General features: G+C 40.4%; 1 protein-coding gene across 3 annotated transcripts; it reads left to right on the top strand.

The window, feature by feature from the left end:
- The first annotated feature begins 560 nt into the window (after nt 1-560).
- Nucleotides 561-5,329, top strand: LOC103423500 (type IV inositol polyphosphate 5-phosphatase 7-like). 3 transcript variants are annotated; one of them, XM_029096324.2, is made up of 12 exons: nt 561-1,154; nt 1,281-1,368; nt 1,699-1,855; nt 1,972-2,076; nt 2,171-2,978; nt 3,071-3,264; nt 3,373-3,481; nt 3,582-3,730; nt 3,862-4,127; nt 4,645-4,729; nt 4,835-5,005; nt 5,115-5,329. In XM_029096324.2, the coding sequence occupies exons 1-9, from the start codon at nt 1,125-1,127 to the stop codon at nt 4,082-4,084; spliced, it is 1,863 nt and encodes a 620-aa protein (XP_028952157.2). In that variant the 5' UTR covers nt 561-1,124; the 3' UTR covers nt 4,085-4,127; nt 4,645-4,729; nt 4,835-5,005; nt 5,115-5,329. The 3 variants fall into 3 exon arrangements, with proteins under 3 accessions (XP_028952157.2, XP_028952159.2, XP_028952158.2); XM_029096326.2 differs by having other exon boundaries at nt 698-1,154; nt 4,651-4,729; XM_029096325.2 differs by having other exon boundaries at nt 701-1,154; nt 4,832-5,005.
- Nucleotides 5,330-16,822: the final 11,493 nt, after the last annotated feature.

Raw genomic sequence — 16,822 nt, 5'->3', positions numbered from 1 at the left:
TTCTCGCCAAAGGTTGAATTATATTATTACTAACCTATTGTGAGGTTAAACTCAATTCTCTTCCCTTTAGTATAGATAATATCGTTTGTTAAAAAGCAAAAATTGTTCAACCCCAAACATTCTTTGCGAGCGCGAGTGGCCCTTTACCACAGTGGTGAAAATATGTTGAGTTCTTACATGATGATATGAGTTCGAACCTCATTAGTGACTAATCTAATAAAATCCTTCGATTGACAAAAAAAAAAAAATTCTCTGCCAGCAAAAGAAGAAATAAAATAAAATAAAATAAAAAACAAATATAGTACTAGTACTTGTAACTACCCAGCAGATACATATTAACACTCCCTTTCTCTTTTTTCATCTTTAAACTGCTTTTACTTTGATGGGTAGACCAAATGGTGCAGAAGGAGACAGCTCTCCCTCTCCCTCTAGTGCCTGCTGTACATGTCTGGATCTCAAAACATGCCCTTCACTTTGCTGACCGCGGGCAGCCTTTCTTCTGCTGACCGGGTCGTTCTGCTCACAAGTTTAAAACTAAACAACATGCCCGTTGCCCCGTTATGTTGGGCCTCCCTTGTGCTAATTGCTTTGGGGTTAAATATTTCTCAATAAAATTAACTCTCTCTCACCACACTCCTCACTCTCTGTCTCTCGTCTTGCACTTTATACTGTTCAAGTTCGATACTTTGCTGTTGTTACCAAGAACGAGGCGCTTTGGTTCAAAGAGAGAGAAGGGGACTCTCTTTTTCTTTCTGCCTCTCTCTCTATGTCTGCCGCATTGTCTTGTTCTAAATTCAGAATCTCATCTCACTCCCACGCATTAAACCGCGCTCTCTCTCTCTCTCTCTTACCAGTCTTTGAGCCTTCATATTCTTCTGGGTTTTCCTTCTTTGAGCCTACACATCACCATTGAGTGCGTTTAATAGCGCAACTACACCAAAACAGTAAATCCCATTTATTATTGGCCAAAAATAAGAAAAACCATTCGCAGTTTCCTCTCTTTCCTCCAATATTTGCAGATTACTGGATTGTTTTTAGAGTTTTAGGATTAAAGGAGTAAACTTTTATCATATTTGGGGAAGCAGAGAATAAACCAAGAAGCTGAATGAAGTAATAGTGAAACAATGAGAGTTGAGAATTCCAAGAAAAGCACGGTTTTTTTCTTCACTTTCTAATTCTGTTGAAAAAAAAACCATTATTTTCCTAGATTATTTATGAATTTGTTTATGTTTTGATTTCTGGGAATTGTTTGTTGATTCTTTGTTTGTTGTTTGGTGAAGCTCTCATGGTCAAAGAAAATGGTCAGAAAGTGGTTCAATATCAAGAGCAAAAATGAGGACTTTCAGGCAGATGATGTTAACTATGGAGGTAGAAACCCTTCTTTTCCAATGGTTTTTCATATGATTGGTATTGCTATTATTATATAATTATTGGGGTTTTCTGGTGACATAATCTTAATCTAAGTACAGAAAATCGATTTAACCAATAGCTTTGGATAATTGGAGTTTTTGTCTCAGCAATGCCACTGTTCTGTTTTGTATTTCTATTCTGTTACTGCATAATTGTCCCATCTGTTTTGGCTTGTATATATGAAATTTTTTAATTCTTTGGCATTATTGACCTCTCTCTGATTTATATTTTAATACTTCCAATAATTTTGGCATTATTGAATACATTTCCAATAATTTTGTTCTTCAGGAGGTGATCAGGTTGAATACAGGACTAGTTTCTCAGAGAGGGAACCATGCACAATTAAGAAAAGCAAGACAGAAAAGTTTAGCAAGAACACAGAGCAAGTTCGTAGGCGAAAAATGAATCTCGATCATCCTCGAATCATAGATGTAGAGAACCATAGGTAAAGTGTCTATATATATATATATATATATATCTTCTTTTACAATGTTGTTCTTATAAAGTATTTTGGATCTCTAATGTGTTGTTTACAAGTTTTTCTCTTTTGAATTGGGGCAGCATTTTTGTTGCTACATGGAATGTGGCCGGGAGATCTCCTCCGAGTAATCTGAAACTGGATGATTGGCTTCACGCCTCACCTCCTGCGGATATTTATGTTCTTGGGTATGATTTCGCTGTTTTTATCTTATCTTCTCTCAGAACAAACTCTAATTATAGGCATGTTGCTCATATATACGTCTATACTTCTCTCTCTCAGGTTTCAAGAGATAGTTCCTCTAAATGCTGGTAATGTTCTGGGCGCAGAAGACAATGGCCCTGCCAAGAAATGGTTGGCTCTCATTCGGAAGACCTTAAACAATCTTCCCGGGACCAGTGGGGGTGGTGGGTGCTATACACCATCTCCCATCCCACAGCCAATTGTAGAACTACATGCAGATTTTGAGGGATCAGCTAGGCAGAAGAACTCGTCTTTCTTCCAACGTCGATCATTTCAAGCAACCCACAGCTGGAGAACGGAGAATGACCCTTCTATCTCACAACCTCGACTTGATCGAAGGTTCAGTGTTTGTGATCGAGTGATCTTTGCTCACAGGCAAAGTGACTATGGTCACAGGCAAAGCGACTATGGTCAGAGGCCAAGTGATTATGGTCACAGGCAAAGCGACTATGGTCAGAGGCCAAGTGATTATGGTCACAGGCCAAGTGATTGTGATCCCAATTTCAAATGCGGTCATAGGCCGAGTGACTATTCAAGGCCGAGTGACTACTCAAGGCCAAGTGACTACTCAAGACCGAGTGACTATTCTAGGTGGGCATCGTCTGATGATGATAACGGACCAGGTGATTCACCAAGTACTGTTTTATTCTCACCAATGTCCTATGGCGGATCTGCATCCAATGATGGATATAGAATGCCGGGGCATTCAAGGTATAACTTAGTTGCAAGCAAGCAAATGGTTGGCATATTTCTCACAGTATGGGTCAGGAGTGAGCTGAGGGATTCTGTGAAAGACATGAAAGTATCGTGTGTTGGAAGAGGTTTAATGGGTTATCTTGGAAATAAGGTATTGAATCACTTAGTTATGGTTGTTTTGATTCTTTTCGATGCATTTTTCAATCGTAAATAACAAAGACATTTTTCTGTTTGGATTTTCAGGGATCCATTTCAGTGAGCATGTCTTTGCACGATACGACCTTTTGCTTTGTTTGTACTCATTTAACCTCTGGACAAAAGGAGGGTGATGAACTAAGAAGGAATTCTGATGTCATGGAGATCCTTCGGAAGACTAGATTTCCAAAAGTTAAGGGCTCTGGCGCGCTGAAATCCCCAGAAACAATCTTGGAGCATGAGTAATTGTTTACCTTATCTACCATTGATTGCATACTTTTGTTATAGGCGTTCAGCAGCTGGTATATGCCACTTGTTCTGATTATATTTTTTCTTGACTTCTTATCTAGTCGAGTTATTTGGCTTGGGGATTTGAATTATCGAATTTCCCTCTCTTACCGCTCTGCTAAAGCGTTAGTCGAGATGCAAAACTGGAGGGCCTTGTTAGAGAATGACCAGGCATGTTTCAATATACTTATCTATGTTTCTCCTCTGTTTTAAAATCCTTGCTTCCATTCTTACTACTTCATTAGGCAATTGACATTAGTTCTTGCAACAGTTACGGATAGAGCAGAAACGAGGTCGTGTTTTTAGGGGCTGGAATGAGGGGAAGATTTATTTTCCACCAACTTACAAGTATTCGACAAATTCAGACAGATATGCAGGGGATGATATGCACCCAAAGGAGAAACGTCGAACACCTGCTTGGTAAGACCATCTTCCCTACTGTACGGAGAATTATGGATGAATAAAATGGAAGATGAAGTGTACATTGAATAAAAATGGATTAATTATCCAAAATTTTGAATTGCTAATTTATTGACTTTTCATCTGTGAAGGTGTGATCGAATATTGTGGTATGGTGAAGGTCTCCAGCAATTATCGTATGTACGTGGGGAATCTAGGTTCTCAGATCACAGACCAGTTTATGGCGTATTTTGGGCTGAGGTTGAATCAAGCCATAACCGGTTGAAGAAAAGCATGAGTTATTCTAGTTCCAGGATAGAAGTTGAGGAGCTTCTTCCATATTCACATGGATATACCGAGCTAAACTTTTTCTGAAGGATGAGGGAACAATGATGACCCACATCGGTCCTGCATTCAGGTATGCTCTCTTTCTGTTGTTTGTTCTGTGCATGTCATGCCTGCAATACAAAATCACATGGTCATCTGAGTGTATGTCTCACTTGCAGGTTTTGTTTAGTTAATAATTTAGTTGTTCCTAAGGTTCCCAATACCTATTAAATTAGGAATCCTTTTAAATTCCCTTGGATTCTTGACCGCACATCCAACCGTTAAATTCAGCATGGTACATCGTACCCTAGAAATTTTAGTTGAACAAGTTCCAACTCTTCTTTTGGTATGGTTCGGCAATCAAATCAACCCTTTTTTCACTGTAATTTCATTTCACGTGTCACTCTTTAACATTTCTTTCGTCAGACGGTTCAATCCATAGATTTTGATCCTATTGGATATGCCTAAAAATGAAAACTCATGCAATGAGAGGAATAATGCCTCTTTTAGTAAACCTGAAAGTGTCCAAATTTTTTCATCCTCTTGTTTTCTTCACAAGTATGGATATCTTGGTTATTTCTTGGTCTTATTTAGAATTTGGTCCCCAGTTGCAGTTGCAGGCGGGAATCACTTTGAAGAACACATCCTTGTAGTGTTGATAGAGACACTCCCTTAGCCCACAAACCGAAAAAGGTAACTCTTCTTTTCTTTTTTTATTGACTTTTTTCTCTTGCTTTTTTCTGTACATCTTTGAAGGGTTAGTTTGTCTAATTTGACCATTTTACTTTCTCTTAGCAGGTGCTAATTTTGCAATTTTGGTCTGTTAACTCACACATGAACAGCAAATTGTACAGTAACTACAGTTGGTTTCATAACTTGGTGGCAGTAAAAAAATCAGTTTCAGCCGTCAGAAACAACACTCCATTATTTGGTCATCCAGTTAATAAGCACTTACCCCACATTAATTAGGTACTATAATTGTGTTAAAAAGTGTTTTTACTTCTGTGCTTACAGTAAATAATATTTAAATTTCCCTTGAGCTTTTACTTATATAAAGTTATAAACTTTTGTCTTGCAGGATGAACTCAGCCAATCGGAACTCGCCAAGTGGAAGAACAAGAAGATTATTATTATTTTTAATTATTCGTGATTCTTTATTTGTTTAGGAATTAGGGATATATATATGATGACTGAATGAAAGTGAAAAGGGTAAAAATAATCATTTTCTTACATCCTTTTTGTTATTAAATGCAAAGAAAATAGAATGAAAAAGAATGGTGCCTTATGATTGAAGTCCAAAAGCCTCCTGTTCTTCCAGACTTCCAGTTGTGGCAATTGATTTATCCTGAAAAAGTTACTGTGAGTGCTTTTACATTTTAACTCCGGTGTTTAACAGACTGGGAAAGCTCGAGTCAGTTTTTAGAGGTTTGGCAGGTAAAATAGATGAGCACCATGATTTTTGTTTTGTAGTGGGGCTTCATTCCACATCTGTCTTTACCAGTTTGCACAAAACTGTCATGATTACATTCTCTAGCAAGGACCACTCGATAATCTTGTTTTTAACCGCCAAAACTATGACGTGCATGCGTTTAATCTTCTTCGCATGCATTTGATTCCCCACCCAAGAAACAAAAATGAAAAGAAAATTCTGTTAAGATGTGAAGATTGAAAAAAGAAAAATGTGCTTTTACAGGAAAATAATCGACTCTTTACATATGATGAGTTTTGTCTTCCTAAGTATATTAAATAGGGAGTGCATGTAGGTATATAGAAACTTTTCATTTTTATGCTTTTAATTTAGTACATGTGTTAGTTTTCGATTTGTAATCTTTCTTAAACGGTAAAGAGTCAAATAATGCTCGTACTAAATATGTCTGAGTTATTTTTTTACTTTTGCATATCTGAGTAATGGGAAAGAATATTGATGAATATTTATTTACTAAAGTGAGAACAGAAGCAAGCACAGAATAAAGCAAGTTTCAGGGGTTGATCGATATCTGGGTCTTGGTAATTATATATTTTACTGAAAAAGGTCGTGGTGCTTCCTGCTCAAGGAATTGACAAGCAGGCCGAAATTCACAGGCTTGGCAGTTTATGTCGAAAAGTCATGATTTAAAGATTCTTTGCTCTATCCATCACTAAACTAGCAGTAGCAGAACATGGTTTGGCCTTCTGTTTTTTTATTTTTATTCCATCAAACCATAGATTTGTTAGATTAGGACCGACTTCGTTCGAGTTCAAGCCGTGATGCAAGGACAATCCTCCTTCCCATTACTGTGATAGAGGGTCACTTGCGTTTCTGTTTTTTTTAATTTATTTTTTTCCGTCAAACCATAGATTTGTTAGATTAGGACCAACGTGGTTTGATTCCAAGCCGTGATGCAAGGACAATCCTCCTCCCCACTACTATGATAGAGGGTCACTTGCGTTTGGCTTTCTATTTTTTGGGGGTCTCAAAATTGGAGCATTTTACTCCCTAAACTGGAAACCCAACTTTAAATTTGTTAATCGAATTCAAATTATTAGATTCTTAAGTCTTGTAAATTTTATATAGCTCGAATCATTAGTCCGTTGCAAATTTTGTTAGTTTGTTAATGTGGCGTGGATGCAGAGCCCAAAAAGGTGGACGCACCCGGTGACACAAGATTTTCCGTTGGAAATGGACTAACAAGTTATAGGTGTTCAATAAAATTAAATCCCGACGGCGCTACTTTATAGAACAAAGCAGGCACACCATAAGATTTGGGCAAACATGAGTAAATCTCAAGGCAAACAAACTCTTTGAAAGCTGATTCACCAAATCAAAGCTGATGTAAAATCCAAAACAGTAGGGTTTTAAAATATTTGAAGTCGAATTGGAAATTTGGAAGAGACTATTACAAATCCACATTTAGCTATATACATCCATCATACAAATTGACAAAAAGGAATTCCCATCTAAATTAATTGCCTTAGTAAACTGGTAGTTTTCCCTTGGTAGATTCTCCTTCTACATTACCAAATTGAACTTTCATGGCTTTGCTGCATTTGACTTGCCTAAAAATGAAATCTTTTTTACTTTACGCTCTGGATCGAGTTTTTTTTGTCGAACCCGTCGAATGTCATCTGATTGTCTAGGCATTCAGAGGAGCAAAATGCAGTTAGGTATCTGCATCATCAAAATTTCAGGTTGCATGTTAATGCAAGTTTAAAACCCAATCGTTTTGATGCATCTAACAAATAAGGAAAAGTGTAACATTTCAGCAAGTTGCTAAAAATGAATAATATGCAGGTGTCTATTACTAATCAGTCAAAAACAAATTTCTGTACCTAATTTCTTAATTATATAGGGGTGTGCTATCCACACACCCCAAATTACTTCTCACACACCCTTATTAATTTCTATCCGTTGATCTTCTTCAATTCATCCGATCCGACGGCCGAAAATTAGAAGGGTGTGTGAGAAGTAAAATGGGGTGTGTGGATATCACACCCCATTATATATACTATTGGCTAGCAATAAATTTATATATAAGTTGAAGTAATGCTAAGTGAATCACATTACTTGTTTATCTCACGCCACTGTTAGAGGTGTTGTAGTTCGTGGTAACAAGAACTTTCTTGATATAAATTACATTTGAAGGAATTAACTTATAAAATAGATTAGACTAAAAACATGGGGATGAAAAACAGAAATCATTATTAACAATTTGGGGATTAATTATACAACAACAACAACAACAACAACAAAGCCTTTTCCCACTAAGTGGGGTCGGCTATATGAATCCTAGAACGCCATTGCGCTCGGTTTTGTGTCATGTCCTCCGTTAGATCCAAGTATTCAAGTCTTTTCTTAGGGTCTCTTCCAAAGTTTTCCTAGGTCTGCCTCTACCCCTTCGGCCCTGAACCTCTGTCCCGTAGTCACATTTTCTTTGCACATGTCCAAACCACCGGAACCGATTTTCTCTCATATTTCCTTCAATTTTGGCTACTCCTACTTTACCTCGGATATCCTCATTCCCAATCTTATCCTTTCTCGTGTGCCCATACATCCCACGAAGCATCCTCATCTCCGCTACACCCATTTTGTGTACGTGTTGATGCTTCACCGCCCAACATTATGTGCCATACAACATCGCTGGCCTTATTGCCGTCCTATAAAAATTTCCTTTGAGCTTCAGTGGCCTACGACGGTCACACAACACGTCGGATGCACTCTTACACTTCATCCATCCAGCTTGTATTCTATGGTTGAGATCTCCATCTAATTCTCCGTTCTCTTGCAAGATAGATCCTAGGTAGCGAAAACGGTCACTTTTTGTGATCTTCGCTAGATTGCTCCGGTCATTAGTGTGGATAAGTATATAAATGGATAGAGATAGGGAAGCAAACACAAGATGTACGTGGTTCACCCAGATTGGCTACGTCCACGGAATAGAGGAGTTCTCATTAATTGTGAAGGGTTTACACAAGTACATAGGTTCAAGCTCTCCTTTAGTGAGTACAAGTGAATGATTTAGTACAAATGACATTAGGAAATATTGTGGGCGAATGATCTCGTAACCACGAAACTTCTAAGTACCGGAGTGTGGTATCGTCTTGACTTGCCTTATCTGTTTCATAGGTAGATGTGGCATCTTCTCTGGAAGTACTCTTCCTCCATCCAGGGGTGGTATCTGTAACTGGTGGAGATGCACAAGGTAATGTATCAATTTCACTTGAAGCTTACTTGTAGTTTCAGGCTTGGTTAAGCGCGATACAAACCATGTAGTAAGAGTCCCCCAAGTCGCCGAGCTAGGGGATCTGCTGAAAGAGGTGACAGACAAGGTAAGCAATCAGAGCTCCGGCTGATTGTTCACCTTCTCCCTATCTTGCAGGCAGCATGAAGGATAAAGAGAAGAAAAATGAGAAGAGATGATATGGGATACTTTTGCTTTTGAAGAAGTAACTTTCCACAGGCTTATTCTTGAACTGGGCTGGAGGGTTTTCTGGTTTCCTCCAGAGTATAAGGCCGACTGAAGAATTTGAGGGTCAAAACAAGTCCATCAAATCTAGAGTACGTTCGACCCTGCTGATATGGGATACTTTTGCTTTTGACAGAGTAGTGGATGTATCGGCACGTGTGCTGTTACGCTTGTCTCCACATGCTTCCTTGTATCCTTCTCACTTGCCCTATCTGTTCCTCAGGCAGATGCGGTATCTTCCCTGGAAGCATAAGATGTTGAAGATGAGTACTCGAGAGCAATGCCAGGTAAGTAATCAGGTAAGGGGTTCCAGGCAGTCAGTTCCTGGCTGGAAGCTTGATTCCAAGTGCTGACTGATTGCTCTCTTTCTCCTTGTCTTGCAGGTAAGAACAAGGCCAAAGGAAAAGACAGGGAAAAAGCATGATATGGGATACTCTTGCTTTTAACCCTGATGATATGAGATATTCTTGCTCTAGTATAGCTTGTTTACAGAGGTATTATCGGGGGGAAAGAAAGCTGAATATTTCGAAAGGCTTCGTTGGGAGTGCCCTCTCAGATAAGAGGAAGGGTTGAGCATTTTTGCAGGTCTGCCTGTCCGTTGGGGATGAAGGTCGACATATATAAGAGTCTCCCTAACATCAAGTAATAATGCTATTCCTTTACCCTGCTTGGTCATAGCACGGTAGTGGGAGCTCTTGAAGGATTATTTTGTGAAAACATGTTCATTTAAGCAACATCATATAGCATGCAATTAACAATTAAAGGCGGAATCATGCTAGCATGCACTTAAAAACAAAACATTAACCATGAAATTCAAAGCCTAGTAGATTGGTGAACCATTAATCAACTCAAAACAAAGTGAGTTGAAATTTATACCTTTGAAGATTCCTCTTTGCATAAGCAAAGGCTAATCACCCAAAGAGAGGGCCTTCATTCTTTGCATCTTAAATCTATGGATTTGGATGGAAGAATAGGTTTCTCCAAGTTCCCAAAATAGGGAACCTCTAAGTCTCTTCACCAAGGTTAGATTGTAGAAGAAATGAGTGACCTTGGAGTAGTAGGATTGCTAGATGTACCCTCCAAGGTGACCTTCCTCCTAGAGAGAAAAGGAGAGACATGTTCTCACCAATTTTCTCCAAAAAGAAGCCTTAATCAATTTTAGGCTATAAAGTCATTTATATAGTCACTTCTTTAAGTGACCTAAAGAACCAAAACCAATTTTCTCCTTCATGGCCGGCCATCTAAAGGGGTTTGGGATTACAAATGCAATACGGTCTTTCTCTAATCTAATACTCCCGACCACATTGTTTGGTTTGATAGTTTATTTATTCATGTCTACTATCCAATGTGATTCGTGTGCTTATATGATTTCCTTGAATGTGATTCGGAACGCATTCCCAAATCTCATTCATACTCTGGCCAGAGATTCTAAATCATATCATAGAGTATTCTCCCTCAAACAGTTTGAAGGTTAGAGATCCCTTGTTGCGCATTCACTTGCCTCCATGGCTAAGTGGCTTAACCCCAACGATGCCGTGGACACCCTCTTGATGGAGTGACTTTGACATAATCAAAGATCAAGGACTTAACCACAAGACAACTATGATGCCTTAGGTCAAATGACTACTTTGCATTATCCCAACCATGAGTTCTCATGTGACATGAGTATGAGAACTCTTCGTCGATCGCGTTCAGTGAACTCATTCTCTATTGAGCACCTACGTACTTGTCTTGATGTCACACATACCAATGACTCGAGACTAGTCACTCTCCCTTAGAGAAGACACAGTACGTACCGATCTTAACGGACTGTCAATGCCCAATTGACAATCCTATGATCAGGAACATTTAGGATGTGTCTACGAAAGAATGGTCTCATGAATCTAACTTCATTAGATTGCATTCTCCCAATCACATATTCCTTGGACTTTATCGTTTAAGCATATAACATTTATATGAGACGGCTCAAACAATAATCTTTGCCCTTTATATTAAACTAGATTAGTTTAACATGTGAAATGTCCGTAAAGTATCATCACATGATTGGTTTTAGGGCACATTTCCAACAAGTGGGAGCTGTCAGCTTCACATGTTTTAACTCTGTTAGAGCACTTTGAAAAAGTGGTCTGTGGTATCTGGAAAGCTGATGTTGCGTGTGAAGATTACAGACAAGCTTTATCCAAGGAGATCCAGCTCTTGAAGTTGGGAAAGTGGTGCCTCTTCGGTTTTCGAACAAGCAATCATGTCGGGGATTTGGCTCTCGAGATTCGGAGAACGATGCCTCTTCGATTTTTGAGAAAGCAATCCTGCTGGGGGTCTGGCTCTCGAGATTCGGAGAGCGGTGTCTCTTCGATTTTTGAGAAAGTAATCATGTTGGGAGTCTGGCTCTCGAGATTCGGAGGGCGGTGCCTCTTCGATTTTGGAGCAAGCAATTTTGTTGGGAGTGTTTTCTCGAATGTGAGTAAAGGTTGGGCATGTTTGCTAGTCTACCTTGCCACGAAGCACAAAGGTTGACACACAGGGACTTTCCAATTATCCAGCAGTGGTACTGTTCCTTTACCCTCTCTTCGATTTTTGAGAAAGTAATCATGTTGGGAGTCTGGCTCTCGAGATTCGGAGGGCGGTGCCTCTTCGATTTTGGAGCAAGCAATCTTGTTGGGAGTGTTTTCTCGAATGTGAGTAAAGGTTGGGCATGTTTGCTAGTCTACCTTGCCACGAAGCACAGAGGTTGACACATCGGGACTTTCCAATTATCCAGCAGTGGTACTATTCCTTTACCCTTGTGGGTAATAATATGGTAGCTAGACCTTCAAAATTTATGTGTCTAAACTTTGTTAGTGTTGTTTCTTTGCTATTCTTTTACCCTTCTTGGTCAGAGCGATGTAGTGGGAGCTGCAAGCTTCACGTGTCTCAACTTTGTTAGAGAACTTTGGAAAAGTTATTTGTGGTACCCATGAGCTACTGTTGCGTGTGGGAAGTGGGTGATTGAACAGTACGATTCTTGTGCTTTCTACTTCGCCAGAAATCTTCGACAGAATGCCCATAATTTCTGCAAAACTGAGTGTGCGTGTGACAGGTGCTGACAAGGCTGGAAAAGTAGGTGCCCCTTCGATTTCTGAGATCGGCCCTCGTGGTCTCTGAGCAGCCCAGCTTTTGAGAAAGCAAGCCTCTTCGATTTCTGAGATCGGTCTTCGTGGTCTTTGGGCAGCCCAGCTTTTGAGAAAGCAAACGCCTCTTCGATTTCTGAGATCGACCCTCGTGGTCTCTGAGCAGCCCAGCTTTTGAGAAAACAAACGCCTCTTCGATTTCTGAGTAGGCGCCTCTTCGATTTCTGAAGCTTCGTCGAGTGCAGATTTTTATAGGGGCTGACATTAAGTTTCAAAGCACACTTGAATATCCACCAGTAGAAGCTCCATTCTTGCACTTCTAAGATCTTGATTTGTCCGACCTCTTCTCTCTTCCACACCTTTGAAAATGTCTGGCCCCTCCGATCGTCGTTTTGACTTGAACCTTGGTGAAGAGGTAGCCCCGCCTTCTCCAGACAACATATGGCGCCCATCATTCGTCTCCCCTACTGGTCCTCTTACCGTTGGGGATTCCGTAATGAAGAATGATATGACCGCTGCGGTAGTGGTCAGGAACCTTCTCACTCCCAAAGATAACAGACTACTTTCCAAACGGTCTGATGAGTTGGCTGTTAAGGATTCTCTGGCTCTCAGTGTTCAGTGTGCAGGTTCTGTGTCTAATATGGCCCAACGCTTATTTGCTCGAACCCGCCAAGTTGAATCATTGGTGGCTGAAGTGATGAGTCTCAAACAGGAGATTAGAGGGCTTAAGCATGAGAATAAACAGTTGCACCGGCTCGCACATGACTATGCTACAAACATGAAGAGGAAGCTTGACCAGATGAAGGAATCTGATGGTCAGGTTTTACTTGATCATCAGAGATTTGTGGGTTTGTTCCAAAGGCATTTATTGCCTTCGTCTTCTGGGGCTGTACCGCGTAATGAAGCTCCAAATGATCAACCTCTGATACCTCCTCCTTCTAGGGTTCTGTCCAGTACTGAGGCTCCGACTGATCCCCCTCTGGTGCCTTCTCTTTCTGGGGCTCTACCGACTGCTGAGACTTCTCCTAAGCAACCTTTGTGAAGGCTCCCTCTTGTTTGTTTATTTTGACTCAAGTATATGTACATATTTGTAACTTATCGGGGGTATCAATAAATAAGCTTTCCTTCATTTCAACGTATTGTGTTAAATACACCAAAGCCTTCTTCGCTAAGTTCTTGAATTTTCTTTTGTTAAAGCTTGTATGTTGAAGCTTTGTGAGTAGAGCATGTAGGTTGAGGTAGTGTTCCCTTAATTTCCCGAGTGAGGAAAACTTCTCGGTTGGAGACTCGGAAAATCCAAGTCACTGAGTGAGATCGGCTATATGAATCTTAGAACGCCATTGTGTTCTGTCCTGTGTCATGTCCTCTGTTAGATCCAAGTACTCTAAGTCTTTTCTTAGGGTCTCTTCCAAAGTTTTCCTAGGTCTTCCTCTACCCCTTCGGCCCTGAACCTCTGTCCCATAGTCGCATCTTCTAATCGGAGCGTCAGTAGGCCTTCTTTGCACATGTCCAAACCACAGTAACCGATTTTCTCTCATCTTTCCTTCAATTTCGGCTACTCCTACTTTACCCCGGATATCCTCATTCCTAATCTTATCCTTTCTTGTGTGCCCACACATCCAACGAAGCATCCTCATCTCCGCTACACCCATTTTGTGTACGTGTTGATGCTTCACCGCCCAACATTCTGTGCCATACAGCATCGCCGGCCTTATTGCCGTCCTATAAAAATTTTCCCTTGAGCTTCAGTGGCATACGGCGGTCACACAACACGCCGGATGCACTCTTCCACTTCATCCATCCAGCTTGTATTCTATGGTTGAGATCTCCATCTAATTCTCCGTTCTTTTGCAAGATAGATCCTAGGAAACGAAAACGGTCACTCTTTGGTATGTCTTGATCTCCGATCCTCACCCCTAACTCGTTTTGGCCTCCAATTGCACTGAACTTGCACTCCATATATTCTGTCTTTGATCGGCTTAGGCGAAGACCTTTAGATTCCAATACTTCTCTCCAAAGGTTAAGCTTTGCATTTATCCCTTCCCGAGTTTCATCTATCAACATTATATCGTCTGCGAAAAGCATACACCAAGGAATATCATCTTGAATATGTCCTGTTAACTCATCCATTACCAACGCAAAAAGGTAAAGACTTAAGGATGAGCCTTGATGTAATCCTACAGTTATGGGAAAGCTTTCGGTTTGTCCTTCATGAGTTCTTACGGCAGTCTTTGCTCCTTCATACATATCCTGTATAACTTGGATATATGCTACTCGTACTCCTTTCTTCTCTAAAATCCTCCAAACAATGTCTCTTGGGACCCTATCATACGCTTTTTCCAAATCTATAAAGACCATGTGTAAATCCTTTTTCCCATCTCTATATCTTTCCATCAATCTTCGTAAGAGATAGATTGCCTCCATGGTTGAGCGCCCTGGCATGAACCCGAATTGGTTGTCCGAAACCCGTGTCTCTTACCTCAATCTATGCTCAATGACTCTCTCCCAGAGCTTCATTGTATGACTCATTAACTTAATACCCCTATAGTTCATGCAATTTTGTACATCGCCCTTATTCTTGTAGATAGGCACCAAAGTGCTCGTTCGCCACTCATTTGGCATCTTCTTCGTTTTCAAAATCCTATTGAAAAGGTCAGTGAGCCATGTTATACCTGTCTCTCCCAAAACTTTCCACACTTCGATTGGTATATCGTCTGGGCCTACTGCTTTTTTATGCTTCATCTTCTTCAAAGCTACAACCACTTCTTCCTTCCGGATTCTACGATAAAAAGAGTAATTTCTACACTCTTCTGAGTTACTCAACTCCCCTAAAGAAACACTCCTTTCATGTCCTTCATTGAAAAGATTATGAAAATAACCTTTCCATCTGTCTTTAACCGCGTTCTCTGTAGCAAGAACATTTCCATCCTCATCCTTGATGCACCTCACTTGGTTTAGGTCCCTTGTCTTCTTTTCCCTTGCTCTAGCTAGTTTATAAATATCCAACTCTCCTTCTTTGGTATCTAGTCGCTTATACATATCGTCATAAGCTGCTAACTTAGCTTCTCTCACAGCTTTCTTCGCCTCTTGCTTCGCTTTTCTATACCTTTCACCATTTTCATCGGTCCTATCCTTGTATAAGGCTTTACAACATTCCTTCTTAGCCTTCACCTTTGTTTGTACCTCCTCATTCCACCACCAAGATTCCTTTTGGTGTGGGGCAAAGCCCTTGGATTCTCCTAATACCTCTTTTGCTACTTTTCGGATACAACTAGCCATGGAATCCCACATTTGGTTAGCTTCCCCCTCTCTATCCCACACACACTGGGTGATTACTTTCTCTTTGAAAATTGCTTGTTTTTCTTCTTTTAGATTCCACCATCTAGTCCTTGGGCACTTCCAAGTCTTGTTCTTTTTTCTCACTCTTTTGATATGTACATCCATCACCAACAAGCGATGTTGATTAGCCACGCTCTCTCCTGGTATAACTTTGCAATCCTTACAAGTTATACGATCCCCTTTCCTCATTAGAAGAAAATCTATTTGTGTTTTTGACGACCCACTCTTGTAAGTGATCACATGTTCTTCTCTCTTCTTAAAGAAGGTGTTGGCTAAGAAGAGATCATATGCCATTGCAAAATCCAAGATAGCTTCCCCATCCTCGTTTCTCTCCCCAAAACCATGGCCACCATGAAAACCTCCATAGTTGCCTGTCTCCCTGCCCACGTGTCCATTTAAATCTCCTCCTATAAATAACTTCTCCGTCTGAGCAATTCCTTGCACCAAGTCTCCAAGGTCTTCCCAAAATTTCTCCTTCGAACTCGTATCCAACCCTACTTGAGGTGCGTACGCACTAATCACATTGATAAGTTCTTGTCCTATTACAATCTTGATTGCCATGATTCTATCTCCTACCCTCTTGACATCTACAACATCTTGTGTCAAGGTCTTGTCCACGATGATGCCAACACCGTTTCTCGTTCTATTTGTACCCGAATACCATAGTTTAAACCCTGAGTTTTCTAGATCCTTTGCCTTACGACCAACCCACTTAGTTTCTTGTAGGCACATAATATTTATCCTTCTCCTCACCATAACTTCTACTACTTCCATAGATTTTCCCGTCAAGGTTCCTATATTCCACGTTCCTAAACGCATTTTGCTCTCTTGAACTCTACCCTTCTGTCCTAGCTTCTTCACCCTTCCCCGTCTAATAGGATCAAAGTACTTCTTTTGTGTGTCCCGTGTAAAGTTGATAGGAGCATATGCTCCCAAACAACTTTGAGTGGAGTCGTTCGAAAAGAAGTTTCTATAGCCCCTTGCTCATTTAACACTGCATCCGGGTGCCGATGGAGATACAGCGACCCTTGCTCACTTATCACTGTGCTCGGGCAACACAGCGCGCCACTTACGGGTGACGCCCTAGCTTTAGCGCGATTTCGTTCTGGATTCATTTTCATAAGGATTCGACGTAATCATGGAGTGCCGGCTGTCGACTACCTGACGCCCTCCCCTTCCTCCTTTATTCGGGCTTGGGACTGGCAATGTAAGATAAACTTACACGGCGGAGTTAATTTGGGGATTAATTATCTTAAAAAAAAATTTGGAGATTAATTAATTTCAAGATTTGAAATTCTGTTTGCATGAAGACCGAATTGGAATAGAGGAATAGAAACAAAGTTAAGACAAGTCTTAAGACGTACCCATACATGTAGACGTCTTTATCTTCTACGAGT

This window comes from Malus domestica, chromosome 16, assembly GCF_042453785.1.
Source record: "Malus domestica chromosome 16, GDT2T_hap1".
Classification (NCBI taxonomy): Eukaryota; Viridiplantae; Streptophyta; class Magnoliopsida; order Rosales; family Rosaceae; genus Malus; species Malus domestica.
This window is presented reverse-complemented; position numbering and strand designations above follow the sequence as displayed.

Excerpts from the sequence above, each read along its gene's own strand:
- LOC103423500 (XM_029096324.2), top strand. The coding sequence starts at position 1,125 with ATGAGAGTTGAGAATTCCAAGAAAAGCACG. Across the intron at positions 1,369-1,698 it reads AGATGATGTTAACTATGGAG|GAGGTGATCAGGTTGAATAC; the intron begins GTAGAAACCCTT and ends TTTGTTCTTCAG. Across the intron at positions 1,856-1,971 it reads ATAGATGTAGAGAACCATAG|CATTTTTGTTGCTACATGGA; the intron begins GTAAAGTGTCTA and ends GAATTGGGGCAG.